At 43.5% G+C, this 13062-nt stretch overlaps 1 protein-coding gene across 1 annotated transcript in view; it reads right to left on the bottom strand.

The window, feature by feature from the left end:
* The window catches only part of M1ap (meiosis 1 associated protein), a 73891-nt gene extending 61982 nt beyond the window's left edge, over nucleotides 1-11909 (bottom strand). Inside the window, exons 1-2 of the mRNA XM_052720678.1 lie at nucleotides 11654-11909; nucleotides 4306-4491 (exon numbers count right to left, since the gene is read on the bottom strand). Coding sequence (XP_052576638.1) covers nucleotides 4306-4491; nucleotides 11654-11893 — 426 coding nt within the window. The 5' untranslated portion in view covers nucleotides 11894-11909. The remainder of the gene's footprint in view (nucleotides 1-4305; nucleotides 4492-11653) is intronic.
* Between the last annotated feature and the right edge of the window lie 1153 nt (nucleotides 11910-13062).

The raw sequence follows: 13062 nt of genomic DNA, 5'->3' as shown, positions 1-13062 counted from the left end.
GTCACACTATCTTGATTTCTTCATGTTTCTTGTATTTCTTCAATTGTTACTTGGGTATCTAGAGTTATTTCATTGGTTGGAATTTTTAAAATTCAGCCGTATTTTTTTCAGTTGAAGTATTTGTAATGTTCGGCAGGACTAGTAGGGCTGAGGTGACATACCTCCACAGTCAATTGTGAGTGATATAGTGTAGTAGTTAAACCCTTAGTCCATGTGCTGGGATGTTGGGCACTACCCACAACACCACTCATAGTTCAATCTTGGAGTGGTGGTGTGAGAACTGTACAAGCTATTACACAATGTAAATATCATAATATTGAAAACATAGTTATTCATTTAACTTCAATAACTGTTGGGATACAAGGAAACAAGGACAGTACTGTATGCACTAAGTTATAAGTTCCTGAGGCCAGGAAACAGGCTGAGTAAGGACAGGGATCAGTGTTAGGGCAACTGAGAAAAACAGGTGGAAGGGTGAAGTCTGGAACGTGCTCAGGAGCAACAGAGTTTAAGAAAGCCATGGGAAATTATATTGAAGAGGTAAAGGGAGAAGGAATGAGAAAGGGGGGGACCAGGTAGGATAAGAGGGAACTTATATGGGTTGATTGTAGGAAGAATGGCAGGTGTACACAACAGGATGGGTGCAGAAACACAGAATAATCATAAAACCTAATCAGGCAACATAAAGCCAAAGTAAGACCATTGAGAGATATTTATACAACCGAAGATCTAAAAAATAAATGACAAAGTGGGACTGGTGATATAGTTGGGTGGTAGAGTGCAGCCCAACACGTGCAAAGCTCGGAGTTTAATGCCCCCATATATATATATATATATATATATATATAACATAACAAGCAATCTATATTATATATTATGTAACATCAGTCAGGCTTTCTTCTTTGAGGGGATGAGTTTTGAATTCCTCCTTTTCCTGTAGTAAACTGACAGGGGATTTGAGGGTTAAGACTCCAGTTCAAACCTGTAAAACAGCCGGGTGGTGGTGGTGGTGGTGGTGGTGGTGGTGGTGGTGGTGGTGGTGCACACCTTTAATCCCAGCACTCGGGAGGCAGAGCCAGGCGGATCTCTGTGAGTTCAAGGCCAGCCTGGGCTACAGAGTGAGTTCCAGGACAGGTTCCAAAGCTACACAGAGAAACCCTGTCTTGAAAAAACCTGTAAAACCAGATCTGTGGGTGTCCTAGTGGATAGTGGCATGCAAACCAATTACCTTTTGGGGTGAGTTTTGCTCAGTGACCGGTAGGTGTCAGCACGTCCTCATTTTTCCTGTTCCAGCCCTTCACATGGAATAGAATTTTGGGTAGTTTCCACCCATTAGTGTTTCATGTGTACTGGATGATTGAATTTCCCAAGCTTGGTTTATTACACATTCTTATTACATAAGTTGGAGTTCTGGGTTTTTTTGGAAGCAGAGCATTTTAATAATTGTTAGGACAATTTACATGTGAAACTGGAAATGGGAAGCTTCACACTATTATTTTTCCAGTCATCTGTTTGCAGCTAGAGGTTACCAAAACAGATTATTTTAACCCCCACTCACAAATGTACCCACAGAATAGCCACCCATAACTTATTTAAGATTTTTAAAGATTGTCTCAGCCTGGTATCAGAATAGCATCAATTTTGACATTTGCTAATCCCAAGAAAATTTAGTCTCTTTAAGTCAAAATTTGATTAAAGACCAATATTCCTCAGAAAATGGGGAATCAATATACCTCAAGACCAAGCCATACCACTCTTGGACATATACCCAAAGGGTGCTCCACCATACCACAAGGACACTTGCTCAACTATGTTCATAGCTGCTATATTCATAATAACCAGAAACTGGAAACAACCTAGATGTCCCTCAATGGAAGACTGGATAAAGAAAATATAGTACACTTATACAATGGAGTATTACTTGGCTGTTAAAAACAATAAAATTTGCAAGCAAATAGATGGAACTAGAAAGAGTTATCCTGAAAGAGGTAACTCAGAAGACAAACATGGTGTGTGCTTACTTAAAGTGGACATTAGTTGTTAAGTAAAGGAAAATAATGATACAATCCACAGACCAGAAAGGCTAAGTAACAAAGAGGGCTCGAGTGGGTGGGGGCATGGGTCTTCCTGGCAGGGGAAATAGAACAGATTTTGCAGGTGAACTGGGGGCAAGTGGGGATGGGGACAGCAGGATTCAGAAGAGGGGCAAGATGGAGGGAGAGAGTTTTGGGAGAGATGACTAGAATTAGGGTGTATGGGGAGGGCTGACGACGTAGAAACCTAGTGCAGTGGAAACTCCCTATAATCTACAAAGGTGACCCAGTGAAGTCTCCTAGTAATGGGGGATATGGAGCCTGAACCAGCCACCTTCTATAACCAGGCCAGGCTCCCAGCAGTGGGATTGGGACATCAATCCAGCTACAAAACCTTCAACATACAATCTCTCCTGCCTGCAAGATGTGCTGGGGTAAAGGTGGTGCAGAACTTGTGGGAGTGGCCAACCAATAACTGGTCCAACTTGAGGCCCATGCCAAGAGAACTGCATATTAACACTGCTTGGATGGTCAGGAACCAGAGGCAGGACAGCTCAGAAACCCAGGATAGAACCAAATACAACTGGCAAAAACCAAAACCAAAACCAAACCAAACAAAACAAAAAACAGTCAATGAAATGATTCCTAATGATATTCTGCTATACTCATAGATTGGTGCCTAGCCCAATTGTCATCAGAGAGGTTCCTCTGGCAGCTGATCGGAGCAGATGCAGAGACCTACAGTCAAACACTAGATGAAGCCAAAGGAAGCCTGAAGAAGAGGGGGAGGAAGGATTGTAGGAGCCAGAGGGGTCAAGGACATCACAAGAAAATGACCCACAGAATTGAGTAAGCAGGGCTTATAGGGGGCTCACGGAGACTGAAGAGACCTGTATGGGTCTGAGCTAGGTCCTCTGCATATCTGTTATGGTTGCATAGCTTGGTGTTCTTGTGGGACCCCTAACATCACGAGTAGGGGGTGTCTCTGTCTCTTTTGCCTGCATTTGGGACCCTTTTCCTCCTATGGGGTTACCTCATCCAGAATTGATATGAGGGTTTGTGCCTAGTCTTATTGTAATTTGTTATGCCACATTCAGTTGATATCCCTGGGGAGCCTGTTTTTTTTTTTTTTTTTTTTTTTTTTTAAGGGAAACAGGAGGAGTGGATCTAGGGGAGAGAGGGGGACGAGGGGTGGTGGAGGTAAGGGAAACTGGGTTTGGGACGTGATGTATATAAACAATAAAAATAAAATTCTAAAAATTTTGATTAAAGACAATTACATTTTTTGTTTATTTTGGGATCTTTCTTTGAGATAAGGTTTTACTCTGCAACCTAGTCTGGCCTGGAACTAACCACAGAGCCCAGGTTGGTTTAGTCTTGCCTCAACCTCCTACGTTCTGAGATTACAGGTGTGACCCTCCCTGTCTGGCTTTATGGGTACCCAGACAGATAGAAAGCAGAGCTAATTTAGGCAATTTAACAATTACCTTGCAAATTCCAAATATCTGGAGGCAGGTGTACTCAGATTTCACTTTTATTTCAGTTTTTCCTTATGGTTCACTTTGGCCCCTGCTTTCAGTTTCTCTTGATGCCCTTCTGCGTGCTAAGAACAGAGTGGACAGGACTGAAAACATGGCAGCAGTTAAGAGCACTTGTTGGAGCAGGAGAGATAGCTCAGTGGTTAAGAGCATGGATTACTCTTCCTGAGGACCTGAGTTTGGTTCCCAGTACCCACAGCAGGCAGCTCATTACTGCCTGGAACCCAAGCTCTAGGAGATCCAATGCTTCTGGTCTCTGTGGGCACCTGCATATACATGTGTATACCTACACACGATCACACAACATAACTGAACAAACAAAACCACTTTGTGTTCTTTCAGATGATTGAAATTCAGTTCCCAGTGCCTGATTGGGCAACTTACAACTGCATATAACTCCAGGTCTTGGGAATCCAAAACGCGCGCGCGCGCGCGCGCGCACACACACACACACACACACACACACACACACACACACGCATGCACGCACGCACGCGCGCGCGCACGCGCAGAAGAAAAGGACAAAGTATTGAGGAGAAAAGAAAAAAGGACTGAATAGGTTACGGGTTATGGGAAAGGGAAATAATCTTCTACTTGCAGGTAGCTGAACATCTAGCCTTGAAAATGACACTCAATGTATATGAAACAGAACAACATAAGGATAATAAATAATGAATCACCTACACAGATGGAAATGGGAAAATGGCTTCTGCCTTACAACCAGCATCACTCACCTCCAGGGAAGTACAGGGCTGAGCAGCACTTGTGGCCATGCATCTGCTGAATTGTTTGAACTGTTGGAGCCCATCCTCTACAGCCAACGGCAGTAAGGTGTGATGTGGTCTGTAACAACCTTCCACCTCTAACATGCGCAGCTCTGCGATGCAGGCCTGCAGCCTAACGAAGTTCCCTCTCACTTGCTGCAGAGACAAAGGAATCAAAGACACAAATCTGTAGTAACCCAGTATGCTGGTTGGCTTTTGTCACATTGACACAGACTAGAGTCACCTGGGAAGAAGAAACCTCAATCAAGGAATTGCCTCCATCAGATTGGTCTATTAGCTTGTCTGTGGAGCATTTTCTTGATTAATGGTTGATATAGGAGGGACTACTCCTATGTGCTGTGCCAACCCTGGGCTGGTAGTTCTCAGTCATGTAAGAAATCAGGCTGAGCAAGCAATGGGGAGCAAGTCAGTTAGGGAGCTTTCCTCCTAACCCGGAGAGTGGTGGCGCACCCCTTTAATCCCAGCATTCAGGAGGCAGAGGCTAGTGGATTTCTGAGTTCAAGGCCAGCCTGGTCTACAGAGTGAGTTCCAGGGCTGCACAAAGAAACCCTGTCTTGAAAAACAAACAAACAAACAAAAAACAAAACCAAACCAAACAAACAAACAAAAAAAGGAGCATCAGATTCCTTGAACTGAAGCATGCTGGCAACTGAACCTGGGTCCTCTGAAAGAGTGGTGCATGCTTATGGCGATATTTTAATTGTACTGAAATGTGATTTTACTTGTATGTTAATAAATAAAGTTGCCTGGGGGTCAGAGCTAATAGCAAGCCATAGCAGAAACTGGGCGGTGGTGGTGCACGCCTTTAATCCCAGCTCTTGGAAGGCAGAGTTAAGCGGATCTCTGTGTGTTCAAGGATATAGCCAGCATGGAAATACACGCCTTTAATCTCAATACCAACCATAGAAGACCTGGAGGTCTGTACAGACAGGCAGTGACGAGGAGGTCATGTGGTTGGGTTTACAACCAATGAGAAGGCAGAACAGAAAGTCTATCAAACAGACAAACAGACAGGAAGTAGGTCTCTTGCTGAAGAGGACAGCAGCGGCAGTGAAGGGTAAGATTTTTAGCTCTTAGCTATCGCTCTGACCTCTTGGGTTTTCATCTTTGCATTGGGCTCTGTCTTTCTTATTTAATAAGACGGTTACATCTACACATGCTCTTAGCTTGTGAGCCATCTCTCCAGCCCCAACACTGTCTGGTTTACAGCTTTTAGAAAATCGCTGTCTTGTGTATTTTATTTCCCTTTTTTCTATACACTTTTCTTGTCACACTAGGAAGATTTGAGCCTGTTTTGGTTCTTATCTTCGTAACTCATTTTTATCTGATTCCTTTAAATGACTCCTCTAACAGTACTTCACTCACACCTGATAGAATGACTCTATTTCCTTGTCTCATTCTCAATCCCCTCTCCTGTTGCTCTCAATTACATTCTACCACACCATCTTTCTTAGACTTACCTTTATCTACATCCTTTGTTGCTTTGACATGATCAGACGTCAGCTACTAAGGATGAGGAAAAGCATTACAGCTAAACTAGAGCAGTTTGAATCCTAATATCTCATTCTAGATAATGTATAATTTCAATAAACTCTTTATAATGAAAAATTTAAAAGAATTAGGAAAGAGTTTCACAGTAAGGACATTCTTCTGGAATCCTCCTTTGAGAGGGAAATTAATCATTTGGGTTAGAATTATTTATATTCATGTCACAATGGCTATAAAAGGAATTCTAATATTTTAATTATGAATTCTCTGTCATTATTCCTTATAAAAGGTTCAAAATTATTTGATGATACTAAAAAATTAAATGTGAGGGGTAATGTTAGGTCTGTCCTGGCTACGATTTCCCATATGGTACTTGTCTGAATTTACATTTTGAGGTGTCTCTGCAGACAGGAAATGTCAGATGTTTATATAGTTCAGTGAAAATAGAATTAAGGGCCTGTTTCCCTTGTAGACTGGATTGCTTCTATACATCATGTGGTAGCATCATCCTCGAAATTTTCTTGAGTTTCTTACTACCCTGAATTCACTGTTCTATGGGAAGGAAATTTTGGCTTGTCATTTTTCCTGAGTTACCCACGAGGAGTCCTAAAGGTGATTTTTTTTTTTTCTAGGACTGCCTATAGGCAACAACAAGGCTTTCCCTGGCAGCTTCCATGGGGTGGTGGTGGAAGACAAACGGCAGCTTGCACCTGGATTTGGTGCACAGCCAATTCACCACAGTCTCTGAAGGATGTGGTCAAGGACTCAGGCTGGCCTGGCACAGCCTGTTCTTGGGAGATTTGCCTCCCTATCTCTGCCACCTGCATTCCTAGGTCTCTCAGGCCTACAGCTACATTCTCCTCAAGAGCTTCTGCCAAGACTGCTTTATGAGAGAACGGGGAAACTTGGATTCACTTTTCTCTACCCTGACTCAGTTCTTTTCTATTATTAGCCTTCCCTCTTCGCTTTCTCTAACCCCAGGTTGATTAAAACCATCAAAGCTTTTTGTCTGGGGTTCATTCAACAGGGAGACTGTCCCTTCATCTGTGCCAATACATTTACCTCTCAACCATTCTGAGAAAAATGGGGAAAGCTGGGTGTGGTGACTCACACCTGTAATCCCAGCACTCAGTAGAATAAGTGGGGAGAATTGTCACACATTAGAGGCCAGCTTGAGCCAAACAGTGAGCCCCAGGCCAGGTTGGTTGACAAAGTAAGACCAATTTAAATAAACAAAAGAAATGAAATACAGAAATTAACCACCAGCACCACTATTAACAAGATGGAATGGGACTTTGCCCAGGTCAGACTTTTGATTAGTCCCTTTCAATAGGAGATTAGCCTTAACCCTTTTCTGTAGTTCGTTGTTCCTTGGCACCTGGCAGATCAGTTCTGTTTCCCAGCTTAGTTAAGCTCCTGACAAGTTCATGGTTTCTAGTATAAAACTGCCTACCTTTCCTAATGGAGTGATTAAGGGGTCAATTGATTTAAAAAGGCCACATATACCGGGAGTAGCAGTGAGATAAAGCCACCTGAAGAAAAATCATCACAACATTTGGTACTGGAAAGTTTTTTGTTTGCCTTTCCAGATCACTGCCTACTTTTCTCTCTCTGGTTTTGTATCCTTGGAGGCCAATCTCTAGGGACCAATTCAGTGTGTTTCCTCACACTCTTGCTTCAAAAAGGTGTGTCCAATGGGAGGCACTAGCTGGGATTTAGAAGTGGGAGCCCCACTTACCCATACTATGCTTAGCTGAGCTAAGGCTCTTCTCCACAGCAAAATCCCATTGTCAAGGTCCTTGTACCTACTGCAATGGTCCTGAATAAAAGCTATGGTGCTTTAACAAAGGTCACAGATCCTGTGAGGTGGCGCTCTCTAGTCCTGGGTGGCCTGGCGGTTGCACTGTTTTTTTATTGACTCTGCCTAAACACTGCCTTCACTTCTGCAAATATTCTCTTTCTGTATCTCTGAAAAATGTTCAGATTGGGTATGCCATCTGCTCTTGCTTGCAACTTGACTGACTTATATAGCTCCTTAAAAAGCTTCCTTTAAAAAGGAAAATGGGAGTTCTCTTTCCTTTCCCATATAGAGTCCTTTCCCTAGCTACCTTGGTCTCTCTGAAGCCCCAGATCCTACTTCTGAACACAAGAGGACGGCTGGCACCTGCCTGGATTTTCCTCTTCTGTACTGAGTGAGGCTTGGAAACTTAAGGGAGTAGACTGGACAGCCCTAGGTTCCCCTCATTGTACTCCATTATGATACATACAGTGTCTTGAGAAGTGTGTGTGTGTGTGTGTGTGTGTGTGTGTGTGTGTGTGTGTGCGCGCACGCGTGCTGAGGCCAGAGGTCAACCTCGAGTGTCATTCCTCAGAAGCTTCCTAGTTAGCTTTCTGTTGCTATGATAAATACCATGACCAAAAGCAACTCGGGGGAGGAAGCGGTTATTTCAGTGTATAGCTTATGGCCCATCACTGAGGGAAGCCAGGGCAGGAACTCAGACAGGAACTGAAGCAGAGACCTTGGAGGAATGCTGCTTACTGGCTTGCTTAGCTACTTTACTGGTTTGCACAGTCCACCTGCCCAGGGATGGCACTGCCCACAGGAGGCTAAGGCCTCCTACCTCAGCTAGCAATCAAGAAAATGTTCCCACGGACATCCCATATGCCAATCTGATGGAGGCAATTCTTCAATTAAGGTTTCTTCTTCCCAGGTGTATCAGGTTGACAACCAAGGTTAGTCATTATAGGAGCCATCTGCCTTTTATTTTATTTTATTTTAGAGACAGGGTCTCACTCGGACCTGAGGCATGCTGATCTGGCTGTGCTAGAGCACCAGGAACCCTCCCGTTTCTGCCTCCCCACACTGGGATAACAAACACACACCAACTAAGATCTTGTATAATATTATACATCCCAGGGGCTCAGGAGAGAGAACTACGAACGGTGAGGACTATTTTCGGGAAATAGAATCTCAGCACACGGAGCTCTTAGTCCAGTCATTTATTCTTCCAAATCTTCTTCTCCATCCTCCCCATGCCCTGGGAGTCCCAGTATATATACACTTAAAAGCAGTAATCCGCCGGGCGGTGGTGGCGCACGCCTGTAATCCCAGCCCTCGGGAGGCAGAGGCAGGCAGATCTCTGTGAGTTCGAGGCCAGCCTGGTCTACAGAGCTAGTCCAGGACAGGCTCCAAAGCTACAGAGAGACCCTGTCTCAAACCCCCCCCCCCAAAAAAAAAAGCAGTAATCCCTTGGCAGTGCAAAGCCAGGCTTCCAGGGTCAAATGGAGGGGTGATAAGAATCACATAGCAGGGCAGTAATTGTTAGTTATCATTTGCAACCCAAAGGGAAGTAACTAATGGGGAAATGAATTAACTAAAGGCTAAAATCGGGTAATATCTAAGAAGAGGGATCTTATGTGCTCAACTATAATCTTAAATGTGATTGGTAGAAAATGTTAAGATTCTATAAGTTCTATAAGATTCTATAAGAGCCTATAAGATTCTAGGTCAATGGGAGAAAATAAAACTGTCGTCTTTTTCCCTGTGGCTCCTATCTGTCCAAGCTATCTGCCGTTTTTTCTGCAGGGTGGGGGGAAGTGTGCTCAGTCACTAGGCAACCTGTGTACAGCTAGATGCCTTTGGTGATAGTTAAAGGGAGATCCGGAACTAGAGGAAAGATTTGGGAAAGGAGGTAGTTAAGCTTAACTGACACATCCACCAGGCCTTCTCAAATGGGTAGTCTGGATGCTTAAGTCTATTCTTAGAGAGTACAGAGGGGTCTCTGATAAGGTACTATCCTCCGTCTGGGGATGGTCCTGGCCAGATGCTGCCAATGATGATAATTACAGGGAGCCTTGAACTGAGGTTCTGGCTGTGCATAGCTGTCAGTGCAGAAGGTTATCTAAATATTCCTAGAAGTGGTTAGGTAAGGAGTTAGAGGACTATAAAGTTAGTAAGGCTGTAAGAAAGGAGGGTCCGAGCTAAATTGTGTAAAGCTATTACTTAGGGTCCACCTGACCTAGGCGGTGTCTCCTTGTGGAATTTACCTTAAATCAGGAGACGAGCATGTGGTGGTCTGGACTTTATTTCTGTTAGTCCTTGAATGTGGCTAAGGGAGATATTTGATTCCAGTGCTGAAAGGGGAGAAACGGATGGGCTGGGGCGAAGGAAGCCTTTCCTGAGGCTGTTCTCCAAATACCTTGAATGTGTATGTCCAGAGAGTGATCAGTCCACACTGTTAGCACTTCTTAGGGAAAAATCAATTGGAAAAATTATGAAGGCACACATGATTTTCATAACAGAAGACAGCTGATATATAACAAGCCAAATAACACCAAAAGCTCCCTGGGATTTGGCTTCCTCTTAAGGAATTCCTTGATCCCTTCAGGTAGTGGCTCTGCCATAACCAGCTGAGTTCTTGTGATATTTTCCTGCAGCTCATAGCACTAAGAGTGTCATCAGACAGCATCTTAGGCCTGGAGCAAAGCCTCCCCCACCATCTCGCTATAACTGTGTTCTAATGTACCCACTTGTACTGTATTTTAAACTTGCCTTGATTTATGAATTTCTTTGTCCTATAAAACTTCATAAACCTGCTTCCATGTTGGAATATGGGGCTTGGGGTAACCTACACCTGTGTTTCCTTGCTGTGATCGCTCAAAATGATTCCAGAATAAACTATTACATTCCCTTTAAGATGAGAGCTATAGTTTTTGCATTGACCCCTCCAAGTTGCTTTTGGTCATGGTGTTTTACCACAGCAATAGAAAGCAAACTCGAACAAATGTGTATTATTTTCATACTTTATAGTACCCAAAGAGATATTATATTTCCACTTCCAATGAGGAGAATGAGACATTAATTAAAAAATGAGTGGATTCTAATTTAATTTTCCACACATAATCAGCAACAAGTCTGTGAAATTCCTTCTTTTGGTTATCTTTTTTTTTTTTTTTTTTTTTTTTTTTGGTTTTTCGAGACAGGGTTTCTCTGTGTAGTTTTGGTGCCTGTCCTGAATCTCACTCTGTAGACCAGGCTGGCCTCGAACTCACAGAGATCCGCCTGGCTCTGCCTCCTGAGTACTGGGATTAAAGGCATGCGCCACTGCCACCCGGCAATCTTTTGGTTATCTTAAAGACATAATATCTGTCCACTGAATTAGCAGCAAGGGTGACTCAAAGAAGGAGAGTCCCATCCCTGTGATTTTGAATTATGTCTAAGAGAAAGGGGAGACTTGAATTTTGTTTGAGGGGGAAAATAGATAACTGTGAGGGAGCTTTGTAAAGATCATGGTCCCTGCCTCCTCACTCCTTCTAAAACCTTAAGTTGGTCTTTTACCTGAAGGGAATGAAAGTCTCACCCAGTGGAGCCCAGATAAAATAGTTTCTGTTTTGCGTTAGGATTTTCTGAGCAAAGAAAATTAGGGCCTTGAGTTTTACCCCAGGACAATTTGGGAGAAAGGGAGAGACTGAATAACCAGACCTCTGAAGTGATCTGGAAACTTCAAGTGTTTACATTTCAAAGAGGGCAAAAGGACTCAGCTGTTTACATTTCAAAGAACTGCAAATACTAAGGGTTCTCCTCTCTCCTGGAGGAGGATGGTGGGCAGCCTATTTCAACCCAAATCAACAACTTAGAGACTTTCCTCTTGCAGCACATGCCCCCATATACACAGGGTGACTTCTGGTTCACATGGGCCAGGTGGATACGAGGACCCAATGTGGTTTTTACTGTAAGTAGTAACGACCGTGAGCTCTGCTGTGGAAAGCTCATTTGCTTTCGGGATACTGCGAGTGTAGACAGACTTACCACAAATGGGAGGATACACTCGTGTTGGTTTTGTACTGTGTACAAGCTGAACAGAGACATGCGGCTGGGGCCCATCAAACTGCAGGCTATGGAGAAAAAGTTCTGTAAGGCCTCACAGAGGTTGGGGCAGATGTTGGCCCAGGAAGGTACAGCAATATGCACAATGAGGAGCCTTGGAGGCTGGTGACTTATCTTCGTGGTAGGAGAGGTCCCTCTACTAGTAGTTCTCCTTCGATTCATGGCAACCAAAAACCAGTTGTGGAACTGTAGCCACCCCTTGAATAACGGATATTTTTCTAAACCTAAAGGAAAAGAAAAAGAAACGGCTGACTTTCATAAAACTGGGTTAGGGACTTGAAGCAAAGAATATAAATTGAGGGGATAAATTCAAAAAGGATTCAGTCTGGGTACTAAATCAAACTTGTTAAGGTCATCCCATATTAATGGCACCCAAGGGATCTAGATGTTTTAGTGTAAGTATGAGAATGCTTACAGATGCTAAGTGGAAGTACTAAAGACTAAAGGGGTTACACAAAAGTCAAACATCAGATATATTTTTTGTTTTTCTACAGGGTCTTGTGTTTCCTAGGTTAGCCTGGAGTTCATTATGTAGCTGAGGATGATCTTGAACTCCTGATCTTTCTGCTTCCACCTCCCAAGTGCAGGGATTATAGACGAGCATCACTGTGCTTCAAATCAAGCTTTGTGTAGGCTATTTGCCCTCCTAAGTTTTATTGTTCCTTATTATGCTGTATTGTAACTTGTTTCTATGTCTGTGTTTCCTACCACATTGTAAGGTTTCCCATAGTGCAGGTGTGGGATACCTCTATAGGAGTTGTGGGTCAGGGATGCTCCCAGAACAGTAAAGGTTCTTGCTGTTTTTCTTGGTTCCCCATTATAACTAATTGGTAAGCTCCTATTGCTGAAGGAACCACCCACCTAGGATAAAAGCTATGGAGAAATCAAGTGGGAACCGAGCCACAAGTTTCCTCCTTGAGGGCTACCTCTCCCAGTGCTGGAAGGCGCTACAAAGACTGCTGGGGGCAAGAAGAACCAACAGTTTTACCCAGCTGTGAACCCTAGGAACTATGGTACTAACCTTCCTGGCAAGATGTGCCCCTTGATGCGATAATGGCATGACTGTTATGGGGCAGGAGTAACCAACCACTTCCCAGTTAGATTTCAAGCTGGCTCTAAAAGAGGAAACCTACACCTACTTCTGTAAACCTGGTCCAAAGCACATGACTGTAGAGTTCATGGGCCCTAGTGGAGGAATCTAACACTGCTGCTTAGCTAAACTGACATACTAATAAACCACCTTCTAAATACTTATGTCTATACCCACAGATGAAGGAGACTATCAGCTTTGGAATGAAGCCACTCCTGGCAGTGAACAGAGAAGACCTTGC

The sequence above is a fragment of the Peromyscus californicus genome, unplaced genomic scaffold (genome assembly GCF_007827085.1).
Source record: "Peromyscus californicus insignis strain IS unplaced genomic scaffold, ASM782708v3 Scaffold_6__1_contigs__length_162567912, whole genome shotgun sequence".
NCBI lineage: Eukaryota > Metazoa > Chordata > Mammalia > Rodentia > Cricetidae > Peromyscus > Peromyscus californicus.
Note: the sequence above shows the minus strand (reverse complement) of the source record. Positions and strands in the feature narration are given on the sequence as shown.